At 37.8% G+C, this 19,881-nt stretch overlaps 1 protein-coding gene across 1 annotated transcript in view; it reads right to left on the bottom strand.

Moving 5' to 3' along the window:
- Window positions 1-1,501: 1,501 nt before the first annotated feature.
- The window catches only part of LOC5564696 (octopamine receptor), a 307,231-nt gene continuing 288,851 nt past the window's right edge, over window positions 1,502-19,881 (bottom strand). The window contains exon 7 of the mRNA XM_021837305.1: window positions 1,502-2,855. Within this exon, the coding sequence (XP_021692997.1) occupies window positions 1,911-2,855 (945 nt within the window). The 3' untranslated portion in view covers window positions 1,502-1,910. The remainder of the gene's footprint in view (window positions 2,856-19,881) is intronic.

The raw sequence follows: 19,881 nt of genomic DNA on the forward strand, positions 1-19,881 counted from the left end.
TTATTCGCTAGATGTGGAGGAGGCTTGGATCAGCGATATAGGGGAAGTGGTGGCAAAATGAACACCGTGCCTTTTACCGAGAAAAAACAAATTTGAGTGATTTTTTATCACGCACGGACGATTCAGATCATAGACCAGAGGGGCCAAGATAGCTGTAGCGGTAAACGCGCAGCTATTCAGCAAGACCAAGCTGAGGATCGTTGGTTCGAATCCCACCGGTCGAGGATCTTTTCGTAAGAGAAATTTTCTCGATGTCCCAGGGCATAGAGTATCTTCGTACCTGCCACACGATATACGCATGCTAAAATGGTCATTGGCACAGTAAGCTCTCAGTTAATAACTGTGGAAGTGCTCATAAGAACACTAAGCTGAGAAGCAGGTTCTGTCCCAGTGGGGACGTAATGCCAGAAAGAAGAAGAAGCAGAAGGTTTGGGTTGATATGGAGGTGAATTGAAGTGAAAATATCCACGAAAACTAAGATTTTAGAAAACCACGTTTAAAAACTAGAACTGGCGTAACTTTTAGCTTGGGAGTCTTGAGAGTTTTCAGTGAGGTGAATATTATGTTGATAAGATATCAAATCTGATACGTTTGGATTTCGTTTTGAATGGGTTACAGTCATCAATAGATATATTTTTGGGAGTGCAATGAAAATTTTCAAAAATATTTGTTTTGCTCACGTTTTTTGCATGATGTTCATTTTACCACCAACAGCTGTTCATTTTACCTACATAGTGCAAGTAAAATGAACATTAGCATCGTGTTTTGCTGGCGATAGAAATATGTGAAAATTAAGCTATTTCAGTCTGAAATCGTGTCGCTGCTATAGATAACATCCCTATTTTCGATGTTGTGCGATAGAACTATACAAATTCCTCGTTTGATCCTCGATGATATCCTTAAGGTGTTCATTTCAGCACCTCTTCCCCTACAGGGATCCAAGCTTCCTCCACAACTTATGCTTGACATGCTCATTTTCTTTTTTGGATCTTAAAAATTGTCAGTTTCCTACAAACTAGGTCGAATTTTTAATACACAGATAAATCGGCACTGCAATTTTGGGACCTCTAGGAAATTGAAGCCCGGTGCGGATCGCACATACCACACCCCCTAATCACACTACTAAGTCTACTACGCACCGGTAGTCCTCTACGGGCATGAAACATAGATATTGTTCGGATAGGACCTGCAAGCGCTATGAATCGTTGAACAACGTGAGCATAGAATAACCTTTAGAGAAGTATTTAAAACAGCGTATGGAGCAGGATAATGAACCACGAGCTTGCGCAACTCTCCGGTGATCCCAGTATCCAGAAAGTCACTTAAACTTAAACAGTACAAAACGGAGATGAGCGCAATGAGCTAGATTGTTTGACCAAGTGGAGTCTGATCTGGGAAGTGTCGAACGATCGAAAACCAAGATGACCAAGTTTTTTGGCGTAACTTTAGGGGGCATGTCTTGAAGGATCTAGCATCACCAAAAGTAAATTAAATAAGTCGGTAAGTTATTAAAATCTGTTCTTTAGTTCTTTAACATAACCAACTGAATATTCACCTACTCAGATTCACAATGGTACAGCACACGTTTTATCAGAATGTACAATCACATTTTTCCAATAACAATAGGTCAGAGACAAAACGCCCATTATCGCGCTCACATACGAAGCATATTATCCGTACGTAATCCCATAATGTGTTGACAATAGAAGCGGAATCATCCGTGTGAAACCACATCTCAAATCGCACTTTCCCAGCCACACGAGACAGAAACTGCAAATTTGTCGTTCACTTTTCAACCTGCCCGGGCTCTGATTCGGAGGTTCCGCTTATACAAGCAACAAGGTGTCATTTGAACTGTGGATGGAGAGAGGGTGGATCGGCTATTATAGGAAATTGGATGCGGTCGGAGCTTATCTCCGCATGGACATGTTGTGAATGTTGGCAAAGGGTGCCTTCTCGCTGTTGCGGAAAAAGCGCCGCAACGTCAAGCGCCAGAAGGCCGCCCGGAAGTCCACGCTGTAGAACGCGTAGATGAACGGATTGATGGCGCTGTTGATCCAGCCGAGCCATGTGAAAAACTCCCCCAGTTTGGGTGCAGCCAGCTCTTCTGGCAGGAACGGCGTAATGATGTAATGGATGAAGAAGGGCAGCCAGCACGCGATGAAGCCTCCGACCACGATGCTGAGCGTTTGGGTCGTTTTGTTCTCGCGCTTCATGGACAAAATTCGCGACGAAAGTGACTTCTGGTGGATCCGGATATTTCGCCCGGCCGCCACTGCCGAGGCCGATGCCGTGGCGGTCGACGACGTAATTGAGTTACTAATGGTATTGGTACGCCTCAAGCCGCCCGATTGATTTGCCGTTTGTGGTTTCTGCTGTTGATTGAAAACGTTATTGGCCGAGGACCAAAGCTCCGTCGTCGAGGCCAGCTTGTAGTGGATGGTGGAGTTGCGTTTTATGCCTCCGGTAGCTCCCGGTGACTCCCGCTGGCCACCCGGGTCCATATGGTCCTCATCGAGTCCAGCTCCGTTCGTACCTCCACCGTTGCCCACGAAAGAAGTTGTGGTTTTGGACATGGAATTGATGTCGACAAGCTCGTAATGTCCATTCTTGTGATTTTTTCTGGTGCCGCCTCCCCCCAGCTTAAGGCAATCTCCTCCAGGGCAGTCTCCGCTAAGGGCCGTAAAGCTGGATGAGCCTCCGCCACCGCCTGGCCCCAGCTGTGTCACGTAAGTTGTGGTTGCTGTCGAGAGCTGCGATGAGGAACGCTTTCGCTTGGGACTCAACTGGGCCGGATCCATCTCCGAAGCGTAGTGGTAGCACGGCTCGTCGGCATCACGCGTTCGGTGACTTTTCTGTGGAAATGAGCGGAAAGATAAAGACGAAATAATGCATTGAGTCATTTGTTCGTTCACCGTATGGTATGTGAGTGTTTGTTGTGGCAAATTCGTGTGGAAATTGGAGAAGCATTTACGCCAGATGGCAAAAGACGATTTATGTTGGTTCAGCAAACAGTTGAGGACTTTTCATGTGTTGCAGTGGGACTTAAGTGCTTGAGTACTGATCGTTACTTTCGCTTTTGCAAAGCAGTATTTATAAATGCAGTTGAAATGGAATAGATTTAAGTAGAGTAGGGTGGGGCCTTAGTGGAATAATCAATATTTACTATAATAGTTGAAGAGAAATAAATACCGCATAATAAAGCTATGGCCTATTAGCTACAATTTTGCGGAACAAACTAATGTCAAAATGTTTAACAATTTTTAGTTATAACACATTTAAAATCAGTTGCCTAAAACAAATCTTTTACCTTACCGGTGCACAGTAGGACGCAGCTTATTTCTCGAAAGTTCTCAAAACAAAAAAATCGTGTGCTCTTCTGAATTCATTTCACATGAAAAGAGAAACCTCAAAGTATGAGCCAAAAAATAAAGTGTTTAGAAATGGTGCAAGGGACTGAATGGTGAATTTACAAGTTATAAAATATGATCTACAGTGAAATCTTCATAACTTTGTTATTTTCTAACCAATTTTGAAGCTCTCAGCATTATCTTCAAAATTAATTTATCAAAAGTTAGTAGAACATCAGATTTGTCTGAAATCAAAACTAGTATTAGTTCCTAATTTTTCCCCTTTCTACTAAAAATCATCTTTAAAAAATATTTAGGAAAAATAAACATTTTCGCTCCCTGCTAAACAATTACGTAATTTGAGATTGATCTTTTATGATAAACATCATTTGTTTGAAAATGTTAGTGCTACTTTCTACGAAAATGTTTAAAACGTGTTGATTTGTGTGCTTGTCTCACTTACCCCAGGATATAAAAATATGTTGGGGTAAGTTAGACCATATAAGATTTCATATGAAATGAAACCAAAATGCCTGTTTATCGTAGGCAGCTTGTAATAATTCTTAAAATTGTAGCTTACCGATGGTGATTAGTACGAGCCAATGCAAGACGTGAAACGTCTCACAATTTATCACGCAAGTTGAAAGTGGCCCAGGATTGATAACTGTAACTTCGAGCTCATGTTTATAAAAATAACAATAATTTTTGTACTAGACACAATCCTTACATTGTATCTCCAACATTCTGGAAGAATACCCTCTTGAAAAACTTTTTCTAAATGATCTATGACGGAAGGTCCCACGTACCCCGGATTCTCACTTGCCCCGGAATGCTTTGTGAAACCTTCAAATAATCTAAACAAGATGTACATTATCTAAATCGATGCGTAATCTCCGTCAAAAATATTTTAAATATTTTAAATATTTTTTTTGTTTTATTTTCATGAAAAGTTCGTGTTTTTGGACAGTTGTTAAATAACTAAATCAAAACTATGTGTTGTGTAAACAGTGTTAAAACAACTTAATTGACTTCTAAAGAATGTAAAAAGATTAAGATTCGGTTGACTATTCATGAGGTTACCAATAGGTCCAACAAAGAAGGAGTTTAGGTAAATAGAGAAAAACTTTGGAGAAATCTACTTTTACTTACTAGGACTAGTTTTCAGTTTAGAAACATTTGATATTCAACAAGCTTCGTTTAAGTCGACTCCCCCACTCTCTAGAGCGTTACGCAATTTGTGGACGGCGCCTAAACAGTTTGCGAAAAAGTCCATTTATTGATAAATGTTTTGTCAGCCATTCCATGAAAAACCGATCTAGTGGGTCACCGAATTCCGTGAAATTTGCTATTTTGTTCCTTATCCAAAATAAGGATACACGTGTTTTTGGATTTTTTGATTAGGGTGACTATTTCCGAATTAGGGTGACCACAAAAACCGCGATTTTGCAAAATTTTTATTCAAAAAATACAGTTATCTCTCCCTTACTCGATATTCTGTATCTCGATATCGAGTTAGAGAACCATAGTGAAAGTTGGTTTTCATGGCTAACTCGTTGGTCCATTGGATCGCAGTTGCATTGGTTTTGTGTTCTGTAACTCGATACCTCCCTAATTCGATGGTCCCTTCAATATCGAGTAAGGGAGAGTTGACTGTATATGACTTTTGAACCGCTTTACAGAGGTTCCCCCATAGGTCATAAATTCAAAAATTCAACTTCAACGAAATTGTGATATTTTTTCAGGGGTTTCATATTAAATACTCATAGAACAAGGTTCCATAATTGTTTTTGCTGAATTCTTGTTTCTTCGTTCCGATATGGGTCATTTAAGTTATGTGAGTTGAGTGGAGATAACAATCATAAAAATTTCAATATTTTCAACACTTTCATTACACTGTCCAAAATATTAACGATACTTTACAAGTACGTTATCAATGGCACTGGTTTTCAATAAGGTTTTAACCGATCTCTAAAAAAAATAAAATTCAAATTTGCATATTTTGTTTGGAAACATCATCGCTGCTGTACAATTTACATTCGAAAAAAAAAACCAACATTCTAGAAACATTCACTTAGCCGAAAAAATATTTTCCCTCCGAATCATTCCATGCATTCTTCTATGAAACTTACCTATATAGTTATATTACATTTTGAACATAAATGCAGCTGTGACCGTTTGCGACCTGATTGGTGGTAACCGCTTAAGTGTCGTGTGTACAGTTTATCAAAACATAACTTGATTAACAACAAATAATAGCTGTCAAGTATCTTATTTTTGAGTTTTAAATGTAAAATCATAGTAGGCTGCTGAAAAATACACGTAGAAAGCCTTAATTGTACAACTTCTCCGAATTTGTTCACTCTTCTGGTATATGTGAGTGAATAAAGCTGAAATCATGTTGATATCGCTTAAGCCAATTAGTGGAGGGGGAGGGGGTGAAAACCTTAGTACCTCCCCCTCTTAGAAGAGGAAATACTTTGCATGTAGAACACAAGTACATATCAAATTGCAAGAATTTAGGACTAATTCACCGACTTTCGTATTTATGACCGCCCCCTATGTAGCTGGAACCACTGTGCGCTTGACCGATTTTCAATTTTCTTGGACGGAATGGAAGCTGAAGATTTTGACTTTTCAAGAAAAATACAAAATTTCACAAAATCGGTCTTAACATTAAAAAAATCCAAAAATATCAGTTTTTTCGAATTTTGAAGGCCTTGGGGACAAAAGGGGTTAAAGCGATTCTCATTTTTTCTTGAAAGTTCAGAAAACTTTACGTTTACTGGCATACTTTCAGAGATGTGTTTTTTAGTTCTTGAGATACCTTTGAAAATAAAAAAAACAGTCGTTTTTTATCTGTAGGTTCTTCTTCTTCTTCTTCTTCTTCTTGGCATTACATCCTCGCTGGGACAAAGCCTGCTTCTCAGCGTAGTGTTCTTATGAGCACTTCCGCAGTTATTAACTGAGAGCTTTCTATGCCAAAGTTGCCATTTTCGTAGTTGGTTCGACTGGTTATATTGTTCAAGGGCATTTTTCGGCTATTCAGTCTAGAGAACCTTTGCGTTGATTATTTTAGAATCTTCGCCAACGTTTCGGTCCTTGTTGGGACCTTCTTCAGAGCCTAAAATTTTATTCATTTTGATTGAAAAATTACAAAAGATACTCATTTACATTTGACTTACTCGATTTAAAACAACAATTTAAACAAGTTTTTTACAAACATGAAAACATCGGGTCTTGAAAGGGTCAATTCTGTTCCACTCGTAAACCTCTACATGGAGAGTGGAATTAGTCATAGCACCTGAGGTACATTTCATAGCTATCGCACTTACGTTCATTTAATACCGTTTGGCTGTTTTTTTTTTCTATTCGGTAGAGTTTTAGTTTTGGGGGTTTAAACTGTTATTTCTACGCTGGGATTTGGGTATGGCGCTCGGTGATAAGCCTACTACAGATAACTGCTCTGAGAAAAGTTTTCTCTCGGTTAGCTCTGTTGTGTAGTTATTTGTGGTCCATTTTGGGATCTGTGTGCAGTAGGTGGTGTTATTTGTGTTTGTAGACGTTGGATTGAGGAGAGAAGAAAACTATAAACCGTACTAAGGCCGTCAGTGTCCGTACGACGATTGACTGTATGTGGGGTCGTTCTAATATGACACATCTCCAGTATTGGTAGACATGCTGTTTTGTAGGTATGGTCCATGATCTGCGGATTAACAACATCAAACCAGTGTTTGTTGGCGATGCAATGATCCATTAAAGCTGTTTTCTCTCTCAAATCTTGTATGGAGATATCCTCATACTCAACATCATTTTCGAGAATTTTCTTAAGTTTGTTGATATGGGTTTGGTGTCCATACATTCTAGTTTTTAGGGTGTTGGTCGTCATTCCCACATAACGACATCGACACTCTTTGCAGTTGATGTTGTAAACAATATTGCTTTTTTCTAGCGGTGAAACTGAATCTTTTGCAGTTTTATACAAAGATTTAACCATTTTATCATTTCTAGGTTTTATACCGATTGATGGTATCGTACTGTGCAAGATACGTTTGATTTGTTGGCTCAATTCGTGGACATTCACAATGGATCGATACGTGGTTACAGACTCAATCTCTCTGCGCTGTGGTGATTGTCGAAGCATTCGGTTGATCAAGTGAAGGGGATAGTCGTTGCGCCTTAGTATTGTTGTTATTACTTCGTTCTTCTGCTCTTCAGTTTTGATGGTGCTAAGTGTCCTGACTCTATCGATGAAATTGGTTGCTACAGCAAGTTTTTGGCCCAGTGGGTGGAACGAAAAAAAGTTTAATAATCTTCCAGATGCCATGGGTTTAGAGTACCAGTCAGTTTTGATATCCCCATTTTCAGTCCTGATTACCAGCAAATCCAGATAGGGTAATTTTCCGTCGTTCTCTGTTTCGCAGGTGAACATTGCCATTGCCATTTTCACATTCGTATATCGTATGGACCTGGAATTGTCTTACCACTCGGCTAAGGAAGACCCCTGTAGGTATCAGCGCATTAGATTTTTTATATTAAAAAAATCATCACTTTTGACCAGCCCAACTGGTTTCCAATATTTTTTTATGGAAGCTTAAGATTTCAGCTTTTCAGAAAAAATATATTAAACTCCGAAAAAACAAAATAAAATGAAACAAATAAAAATTTCTAGTTTTTAGGAATTTGTTATAATTTTTCATGTAAAAACATTTTTTTCAGAGTTTCATATATTTTTGAAAAGATGAAATCTTAAGCCTTCATTCCATAAAAAAAGATTGTAAATCGGTTGAGCTATTAAAAAGTTTTTTGAAAATAAAAAATCTAATGCGCTTAGACCTACAGTGTGTGCCGATGAAAAATGACTGATTTTTTATTTTCAAAAAAATATATCTTCAAAACTAAAAACATACATCGCTGAAAGTTTGAGAGTGAACGTAAAATTTTCTTAACTTCCAAGAAAAAATAAGAACAGCAATAGCCTTTTTTGTCCCGAGGCCTTTAAAACACGATAAAACTTTTTATTTTTTGCATGCAAAAAAACAATTTTTGTAAAATTTTATATTTTTTTAAGTCAAAATTTTTAGCTTTCATTTCGTCCAAAAAAATTGAAAATGGATCAAGCGGTTCAAAAGTTATAATTTTTCAAAATAAAAATTTCGTGAAATCGCGATTTCACCCTAATAAAAAAAATCCAAAAATTCGTGTATCCTCATTTCGGATAAGGATCAAAATAGCAAATTAAATTTTCACAGAATTCGGTGACCCACTAGATCGTTTTTTCATGGAATGACTGCCCTAGCAACACACATGTTATAATTGCGTATAATCAACTGATATATGACCAAAACTAGTCATATATAAGTTGATAATACTCAATTATAACATGTGTGTCGCTCGGGTGTGGTGTTTCTTATTACCCATGGAACACATATTTAACTAAATGGCATCGTATAAATCAGTGATCCTCAGCCATGACTTTTTAAAAAAATACTTTTATTTCGGATAGTGGATAATTCTCGTAATAATATAGTTTGACGTTCTTGATAACTTTGGGAGTAGAACAGCTTCTCGAAGAAAAAATATGCAAAACTTATCACAGGGTGGCCACCAAATTTCCAATTTGAAATTCTCGCTTTTTTCCCGGTTTTCCCGGTACAATCGCCAACATTCTCCCGGTTTTTGATTTAGCAAATTGAAGATATTTCAACTCAATTTCTAATCTTTTGATTTTTTCTTCATGAAAAAAAAGAGTAGCACAAAGCAAACAACACACATAGAATGAATGAAAAATCTGTGAAATATGATTCAACAGATTTCTCTGTGGAACAACAGTGGTTTCTACATAACTGTCAAAAATTCGGTGAAAGCTAAAGTTTTACAAAAGTTTGTGAAAAATTGACATGAAGCTCGATGAAAATCATTTTTTTTATCCATATACCGAAATTTACACTGAACATGTGTGCAATCATGTGTGGCCGGCGTATTTATAATTGCGAATTCCGCTAAAGTTTTTATTTTATCTTATTTATATAAAGTATTGTGTGGTCTCCGCATATAAAAACACATGGTGATAGAATCGAATCAGTACAGAAGCAATTTCTTTTATATGCCTTACGCAAATTAGGCTGGACAACGTTTCCACTGCCATCATACGAGGCTCGATGCATGCTTATCGATATTCAAACCTTAAATGAGCGTCGCGAAATAGCCATGATTTCATTTGTCATTGATATTGTATCGCAGCGTTTTTTTTTTTTTAATTTTTTTATTAGTATCATTCCAAACATGTTCTGTGTTATTAGACAACACTATCATCCTAAATGAGGGGCCCAGATAGCCGTAGCGGTAAACGCGCAGCTATTCAGCAAGACCAAGCTGAGGGTCGTGGGTTCGAATCCCACCGGTCGAGGATCTTTTCGGGTTGGAAATTTGCTCGACTTCCCAGGGCATAGAGTATCTTCGTACCTGCCACACGATATACACATGCAAAAATGGTCATTGGCATAGTAAGCTCTCAGTTAATAACTGTGGAAGTGCTCATTAGAACACTAAGCTGAGAAGCAGGCTCTGTCCCAGTGGGGACGTAACGCCAGAAAGAAGAAGAAGATCATCCTAATTTGGTAAAACAAATCTAAGATTTTATTAACATTTTGTTAACAACATATTACATTTCATTTGCCGTAGCAGTTCAGATTTTTTACAAGTGAGTTGATTTCACCTGCTTATAAGAGAAAAAAAAACGCTTTGAATATACTTAACCTAACTTAACCTAAACATATAACGCATTAATCGTGGCAATAGAAGATTGTGACGATTTTTGCCTGAAATTATTGTTATTTTATTTGACATTTGTTCCAATGTTTCAACATTGGATATTCTATGTAACTCATTGGTACTATACCAGGGAGGAAGCCTCAGAATCATTTTCAAAATTTTATTTTGAATTCTCTGCAGAGCTTTCTTCCTGGTATTACAACAGCTAGTCCATATTGGTACAGCATACAACATGGCTGGCCTGAAAATTTGTATGAATATCAAAAGCTTGTTCTTAAGACAAAGTTTTGATTTTCTATTAATAAGGGGATAGAGACATTTTACATATTTGTTACATTTGGCTTGAATGCCCTCAATGTGATTTTTGAAAGTTAAATTCTTATCTAGCATGAGCCCTAGATACTTAACTTCATCTGACCAATTTATTGGAACCCCTCTCATCGTGACAACATGTCTACTTGAAGGTTTCAAATAAAGAGCTTTTGGTTTATGTGGGAATATTATTAGTTGAGTTTTGGAAGCATTAGGAGAAATCTTCCATTTTTGCAAGTATGAAGAAAAAATATCCAAACTTTTTTGCAATCGACTACAGATGACACGCAGGCTTCGTCCTTTGGCGGAGAGGCCTGTGTCATCCGCAAACAAAGATTTTTGACATCCCTGAGGTAACTCAGGTAAGTCAGATGTGAAAATATTGTATAACATTGGTCCCAAAATGCTGCCTTGAGGAACACCAGCTCTTACAGGAAGTCTTTCAGATCTGGAGCTCTGATAATTAACCTGAAGTGTACGATTTGACAGATAACTTTGAATTATTCTAACAATGTATGTTGGAAAATTAAAGTTTTTTAATTTTACAATCAAACCTTCATGCCAAACACTGTCGAATGCTTTTTCTATGTCTAGAAGAGCAAGACCAGTAGAATAGCCTTCAGATTTGTTGGAACGGATCAAATTTGTTACACGTAAAAGTTGATGAGTGGTCGAATGTCCATGGCGGAATCCGAACTGTTCATTGGCAAAAATTGAATTTTCGTTGATGTAGGCCATCATTCTGTTCAAAATAACCTTTTACTGATGGAATAAAAAAAATACAAAATAAGTTTACTGATGGAGGAAAGCAAACTGATTGGACGATAGCTAGAAGCTTCTGCAGGATTTTTGTCTGGTTTTAAAATTGGAACAACCTTAGCATTTTTCCATTTGTCAGGAAAATATGCTAATTGAAAACATTTGTTAAATATATCAACTAAAAATGATAAGCTACTTTCTGGAAGTTTCTTGATGAGGATGTAGAAAATTCCATCATCGCCAGGAGCTTTCATATTTTTGAATTTTTTAATAATAGTTCTCACTTCTTCCAAATCAGTCTCCCAGGCATTTTCGAAAACGTTCTCTTGATTGAGAATATTTTCAAACTCCTGAGTAACTTCATTTTCATTTGGACTAGTAAGTCCTAAATTAAAACTGTGCGCACTTTCAAACTGCATAGCAAGTTTTTGAGCTTTTTCGCAATTAGTTAGTAATAATTTGTTTTCCTCTTTCAATGCCGGTATTGGCTTCTGAGGTTTTTTCAAGATTTTAGATAATTTCCAAAAGGGCTTAGAGCCGGGGTCCAATTGAGAAATTTTATTTTCAAATTTTTTGTTTCTTAAATCTGCAAAACGTTTCTTGATTTCTTTCTTCAAATCCTGCCATATAATTTTCATAGCAGGATCACGAGTGCGTTGAAATTGCCTTCTCCTCACGTTTTTAAGACGGATCAAGAGTTTAAGATCATCGTCTATAATCACGGATTCAAATTTTACTTCACATTTTGGAATTGCAATGTTCCTGGCTTCAACAATGGAATTTGTTAAAGTTTCAAGAGCATTGTCAATATCAATTTTAGTTTCTAAAGAAATGTTAACATCAAGATTAGAATCAACATACGTTTCATACATATTCCAGTCGGCTCGTAAATAATTGAAAGTGGAGCTGATAGGATTGAGAATCGCTTCATGGGATATTTGAAATGTAACAGGGACATGGTCAGAATCAAAATCAGCATGAGTAACTAATTGGCTACAAAGATGACTAGAGTCGGTTAAGACCAAGTCAATCGTAGATGGATTTCTAGAAGAGGAAAAACATGTAGGGCTATCAGGGTATTTAATTGAGAAATATCCTGAAGAGCACTCATCAAATAAAATTCTGCCGTTGGAATTACTTTGAGAATTATTCCATGACCGATGTTTGGCATTAAAGTCACCAATGACAAAAAATTTTGACTTATTGCGAGTCAATTTTCGCAAGTCAGTTTGGAGCAAATTAACTTGCTGTCCAGAGCATTGAAAAGGCAAATAGGCAGCTATGAAAGTATATTTACCAAACTGTGTTTCAACAGAAACACCTAAAGTTTCAAATGACGAAAACAGTTGATGTTTTATACGCCTATGAATGATGATTGCAACTCCCCCACATGCCCCATCAAGTCGATCATTACGATAAACAAAAAAGTTAGGATCTCTTTTGAGTTTAGATCCAGGTTTTAAATACGTTTCGGTAATAACTGCTATATGCACGTTATTAGCTGTAAGAAAATTAAACAGCTCGTCCTCTTTACCATTCAGAGAACGAGCATTCCAATTTAAAATATTTAAATTATTATTTGGATCCATTAGAAAAACGTAATCCAATAACAATTTGATTTGTAAATTTTACACCTACTTGGACTGCTTCAGTCATAGTGGTGGCTTTGAACATTGCATCAATCATTAGATTCAATTGTTCAGTTAGAAAATTAAAATCAGAGGCAGACACATCATCTGATGATTTCCCATTGGAATTTTCGGTAGACGAAGAAGCGGGGTAGGAGTTACCTGTGGCGGTAGGGTTTTTTCCATTTGATTTGAAACAAGTAGAATGGGTACTCATGGAACGAATAGGGGAAGAGTTCAAATTACCTGCTACGATATCGGCAAAGGATTTACCGTGGGTAGATACATTCGAAATTGAAAGATTCGAACGGCTACCCGACGGATTAAAATTTGTTTGTGAATGAGCATGATTATGATCTTCCTGGTGGGTATGATTCCTAATCAAGCGATCGTTAACTGAAAAATGAGCATTGTTCGATACTCTACCAGGCAAATTCCGGAAACGACCGTTATCGTAACGGACATTATCCTTCATCTGCCTGGCACGAGCCTCAACGACTCTTTTGCGTGAAATGCATTCCCAAAAGTTAGCTTTGTGAGGGCCTTTGCAATTGGCGCATTGAAATTTTCTGGTATCTTCTTTCACAGGACAGTCGTCCTTAGCGTGAGAAGAACCTCCGCAAATCATGCATTTAGCATCCATGCGACAATTTTTTGTACCATGACCCCACTTTTGGCACCGACGGCACTGAGTGGGGTTCTGGTAATTTCCTCCAGGTTTCTGGAAATGTTCCCACGTCACACGGACATCGAACATAAGTTTAGCTTTTTCTAAAGCTTTAATATTATTTAGTTCTTTTTTGTTAAAGTGAACTAAATAATATTCTTGAGAAAGCCCTTTCCGAACAATGCCAGATTGGGTTCTCTGTTTCATAATGATTACTTGGACTGGGGAAAATCCAAGTAAATCATTTATTCCATTTTTGATCTCTTCAGGTGACTTATAGTCACTTGAGAGACCTTTCAAGACGACTTTGAACAAACGTTCAGTTTTGTCGTCATAAGTAAAAAATTTGTGCTTCTTCTCTTCAAGATGTCTGAGAAGAAGTTCGCGATCTTTAAGAGTTTCCGGCAAAACGCGACAGTCTCCTTTCTTTGCGATTTGGAAGGAAACCTTGATTCCCCTAATGGAGTTCAAGATCTCCTGCCTGAATCCCCCAAATTCGGAACAACTGACCACGATAGGCGGCACTCTTTGCTTCCTCACTTGAATCAAAGAGCCTGGGCTAGAGGCTGCTTCGATTTGGTGTTCGGAAAATTTGTCTAGAGCATCGAACTGATTGCTCATTTCGATATAATTATTCATTTCACCCTTGGAAGAAAGTTCGCATTCCGGGGAAGCGTCCTTTCTTCCATTCTTGCCACGTGTAGTGACAGTTTTAAAACCCACTTTTTGAAAGGAAGTAGTGAATTCAGAGATTCACCCTTCCTTTTGTTAGTTGTTGATACCATGTTTAGTTAATAAACGAGAAAGACGTGACCTTCGAGAGGTTTTTTCCCTAGACGGTGTCCAAGAAGGATTACCACCGCTAGCTTTCGCCAACGGGTCCAACGAAAAATCGAAGGCACGGGTCCAAACAAGGATCGTAAAGGGATCAATAGTAGAAAAAATAGTACTGAAAAATACTGTTTTTAATCTGTAGCACTGAAAAGTACCGTTTTTAATCTTAGCACTGAAAAGTACTGTTTGTGTAGCACTGAAAAGTACTGTTTTATTGCTTTAGGTAGTTTTTAAGAAAACTTCCAAGAGCAGAGAGAATTCGTGTACGCACAGCACGAAGGTACGATGCGCACTGTATCGCAGCGTATTGATTCCACCAATCTTTTATCATGCTTGAATTTCTACACGCCTGCTAGACAGTTAAGAAATCGGAATTTGTTTGCATCAAATAATCATTGAACTAACTATGCAAAATTCGGCCCAATGAATCGAATGATGTCTCTTTATAATCAGCATTGCACAGAAATTTATCTGACCATGTCGCGAACAAAGCTAAGACAATTTTTTAATTCCTGAAGATATAATACAACATAGAATTAAGCAAACGTGTAGTCTACTATTGATTGACGAAATAAATAAATAAATAGATTCTATAACATTCCCCAGAAAACCATTCCCCCGAAAACCATTCCCCAGAATTCCGTTCCCCAGAACGAACCATTCCCCAGAATCTCATTCCCCAGAATGTAACATTCCCCAGAATTTCATTCCCCAGAATGCACCATTCCCCAGAAAGCTATATGAATATCCATTTGTTTTCTTTTTTTAATTATTGCTTTGCGTGAGTCACCTTAGGGATGGTACACAAATTATGTCACGCTAAATTTCAACTTTTTCGACCCCCTCCCCCCCTTTGTTACACTTTTTATATGAGTCCTCCGAAAATTTTGTAAGGCTAGTCACGCTTGGCTCGACCCCCTCCCCCCTTGGAGCGTGACGTAATATGTGCATGACCCCTTATGTGGGGGCGCAGATTGCCGTAGCGGTAAACGCGCAGCTATTCAGCAAGACCAAGATGAGGGTCGTGAGTTCGAATCCCACCGGTCGAGGATCTTTTCGGGTTGGAAATTTTCTCGACTTCCCGGGGCATAGAGTATCTTCGTACCTGCCACACGATATACGCATGCAAAAATGGTCATTGGCATAGTAAGCTCTTAGTTAATAACTGTGGAAGTGCTCATAAGAACACTAAGCTGAGAAGCAGGCTCTGTCCCAGTAGGGACGTAACACCAGAAAAGAGGAAGAAGAGTCACTTATGTGACAGGCTAAGGTCTGATGTGACAAAACAAATATGTAGGTAGGAGGGTTAGGGACATAATGAACACACGGGGCGAAATGGACACCCCCTTACTCTCTGGGAATATGCATATTTCAGCAAAACTTTATAAACTACGAAATCTGTATTGTATATGAACGTTTTGACGGTATAAAAGTTTACGCTTTGCTTCATTTGTCCTCTGAAATTCTACTATATGTTTTTCTCAGCTTCAAATTAGTTTATAAGCAGAGGAAGCGGTGGATTTATTTTAGAGCAAAGAAACATATTTCCATTCTATGTAAAATAAGCATTTACCTAATGTGTCCAATATGCCCCTAATCCCCCTATTCATGAGTATTTAGCATATTATTATAATACACCCTTTTTTAATACATTCCCATAAAATATACAGACTATATGTTTATTTTTGCATATATAGTGATGCACCCTTCTTTCAGTATTATCTCGTTAATGATATAGGCAAAATATATCGATGGAAAGCCCATATAGCAAAAGGTCACTTGGCATAAAATAATTTGGTATAAAGCCATTTGCCATCCAGCCATACTTATGCTCCTTCTTTTCAAAAAGGATGTTCTTCATGTCATGCAAAATGGTCATTGGCCAAATGACCATTATACCAAATGGTCCTTGATCATTTAATCAATCATGCCAAATGCCTTCTTGCCATTTGGTATCCTTACGGAAAATTTTGTCTATATCGTCAACAGGATAAGACTGAAAGAAGGGTGTATCACTATTTTGTGCAAAATTAAACAAGTCATTTGTAATTTAGACTTGACGCAAAGAAGGGCGTATCATTTTAATGTGCAGAATAATAAGTTTTTATTCTGCTGAGTTTACGTAATCATTATATCGGAAACGTATAATATGATACTACGAACGTCTTTATTCTAATCGGTGTAGCCCTAAAAAGTAAGAGATGATGCACCTTCTTAAAACATTGATGAAAAGCTGCATACATCACTACATTTGATAAAAATTGGACATACATGTGAAATTATACATTTGGAATCTACTATACCGAAAGAAGGGTGTAGCTCTATTTTGTGCAGAGTAGTGATGAGTTGTATATTCTTTTAAATAAATATTGTATATTGTGTTTCCCCATAGACTGATCTATCAGTTTTTATAAGTGCCAATAAAAATGAAACTACTGTGATAGTTCATTTGCAAATGAAATTTGAATTATGCGTGAAGTGTTCATAATTAGCAGCACCAATGCTAATCTTCTCATGTACTTGTAAACAACTTTGTATGGAGTTTATTTTCAAGTTTTTTAAATAGATTATTTCAAAACTTTAAAGTAGGTATATAATTTTCTGGGGAATGGTCCATTCTGGGGATTGGTTTTCTGGGGAATGGTGCATTCTGGGGAGTGAAATTCTGGGGAATGGTACATTCTGGGGAATGAGATTCTGGGGAATGGGTTTCGGGGGAATGGTTTTCTGGGGAATGTTATAGAATCAATAAATAAATATACTGGACTTCACTTCAATCATCACAGCTTCATGGATCTGTCGATGAAATAAAACATCAATATTCGGTTGAATTGCATAGAAATTTGTGAATTATTCGAAGTGTGAAGTTTAAGGTGGAAATTAAACGAAGCCATACATGTAGAAGCATGTATCTCTACCTAATTTATTATTTTTGTCTATTTTTTAAACAATGAAACATTAGATACTTTTTAAAAAAAATTATCGTGTGAAAAAAAAATTGAACCTTGATTTAAAACATCGAGTCAGAAATGTTAGAGAAAAGGTTGAAATAAATATAATTTTGACAGTGTTGGAAAGATTTGAAAACCATTTCGAAACATGGTTAGCGATGTTGTGGGAATAGTCGAACATTTTTAAGACGCATAGTGTAGAAAGTGGGAATTAAATCATTAAAAAAAATAAGCAATGTGTTATTCAAACATAACGGTTTTCTACGACTTCTGGTCTGTAGCTCCAAAATGTTCGTTCAACACGATTTTCCCGGAAGTCATCTCAAATTCCCGGCTTTTCCCGGTGGAATCAAATTCCTGTGTTTTTCCTGCTTTTCCCGTTTTTCACGGTTCGGTAGCCACCCTGTTGTCAGATTTAAGAGGTACAGACATCACGAGCAGCCCGCGGGCCGCACTTTGATGACCACGGGTATAGAGGAAGGATATAGCTTTCGTTTAAAACTGAAAAAAAATGGCGGCCATTTTGAATGTGGCAGCCATTTTGAATTTTATAAGAAAATTCGTATTTTTTAATTCTCAGATTACCATTAGAAAGCTGAAAATAAACTGGATAAGAACTAGAACAGATACTAGGTGAGCAATGGTATTTACCCTATGAAATCAACGATTTTCTAAATCATGTTCTACGATTTTTAGTGCAATCAATACAAACATCGTGTTTGTACAACAAAGAAACAAGTTTTCAATCGTTGGTGTTTTATCGAGTCGACTGAAGAATAAGAGTATTAATATAAGTCAAACAATTTTAAGTATTAATATAAGTAAAGATTTTAAGTTATATAATGAATTTGTCAATTTGTTTGCACTCAACAGGTGTAATTTCGAGGCTACCACTAAAATCTGGTTACGTATACTTTTCTTCTTCTTATTCTTTTTTTTTTAATTGTTCGACATATATTTAAACTCATTATTATAAATAAATTATGTTGCAATTAAAGCAACTCAGCAACATTTTACCCCCTGGCGATAGGGACGTTCCGATATTGCAAAGTATCGATATTTGATTCAATACGATTATCGAATCGAAATATCGATACCACCGATATATTGAATCAAAATATCGATATATCGCAATATCATTTGATATATTTAAAAGGCGCAAAATTCTTGTATCGATTAGTTTTCTGACGTTGAGTTTCCTACGATTCGCAAACAATTCTTTGAACCCTCGATATTATCGGAATTTTGATCGATATAAGCATGAATATCTGCTTTTACGATATATCATGTATCAATTGGTATGTGAACTGCATTTAAATATTTAAAAATCAATTGTTTTACGAGAAAACTCTACAATTGTTATCCAAATATTGGTTTACGATATATCGGAAGGAAATATCGATACCACCGATATATTGAAAAGAAAATATCGATACCAAAATATCGAATATCGAAAGCAAAATATCGATATTCCGATATATCGGAAGTATCGGAACGTCTCTACCTGGCGAACCATTTCCGTCGCTGGGAAGACAGCATAAAAACGTTGATGTCATGCGATGGAAAATTTATATGACCAACTGAAGCCGTCAAAGGACGACGCCTTCTAGCGGAGCAGCAAAAGTGATCTGGAAGAGAATCCGGTTTGAGTGTTGCGAGCAGGTCTGACGGAGTGGTGATGGCGGCCAGATCCGGAAATCGTCAGGTACAATCATCGAAATTCGCCAATAAGTGCTACCACTGTGGAGAGATCGGCCATAACAAGTTTGCCCGCCCGAAAGTGAAAAATCGTTCCGACCGGGCTCAAATAGCAAAGATGCCGATCGACAGGCGGTGGTGCTTGTGTCCGGAGCGAAGGTGTCGGAAACGCCGGACGAAATCGAGTGGGTCCTAGATTCGGGTGCGAGTTTCCACATGGTCGGCGACGAAGATTACTTCCAAGAGATCCACAAGCTGCACGTTTCGCGATGGTGAACGGGCTGGATGGTGTCCATGGTGATGCAAAATTTTATGCACTCCCACCACAATCAGAAAGGAACGAAGCTACTGGTGCGAATTCCCTACAGGTTCCCGAATGTTACAATGATGTCAAAGGTCATCCAAACGAACCTGAATGGGGGCAAGCAATCTAAAACGAGTTAGTAGCATTGCAGAAGAACCGAACGTGGACCTTGGTCAAACGCCTAGCAGAGGTACAACTCGTACCTGTGGGCTTCGTGGCCGTGCGATTAGCGGCGTCAATCGTTTAGGCGTATTGTGCCATGAGGCGTGGGTTCGATTTCTGCTCCAGTCGGTGGAAAAAATCATCACTAGTCCGTGATTGTTCAGTCTGTGCAGCCTTTGGCTGAAGACGGTGTAAATTGTCTTTTTTTGTCAAGTGGGTGTTCAACCTGAAGACGGATGCTAATGGCCGCTAAAAAGCGATGCTGGTAGCTAAGGGCTATGCACAAAAGAGGTACGTGGACTACGAGGAGACTTTCACGTAGAGTTACTGTGCACGTGCTGTAGTCTTAGGTGCAGGAGCCTCATTGCTTTGCAAGCGCACGGGCGCACTGTACATTGTTAGACCTTTTTTGATGCGCCTCATTTTTCTGGAGATGTTTCTCACT

The sequence above is a fragment of the Aedes aegypti genome, chromosome 1, assembly GCF_002204515.2.
Source record: "Aedes aegypti strain LVP_AGWG chromosome 1, AaegL5.0 Primary Assembly, whole genome shotgun sequence".
In the NCBI taxonomy this organism is placed as follows: domain Eukaryota; kingdom Metazoa; phylum Arthropoda; class Insecta; order Diptera; family Culicidae; genus Aedes; species Aedes aegypti.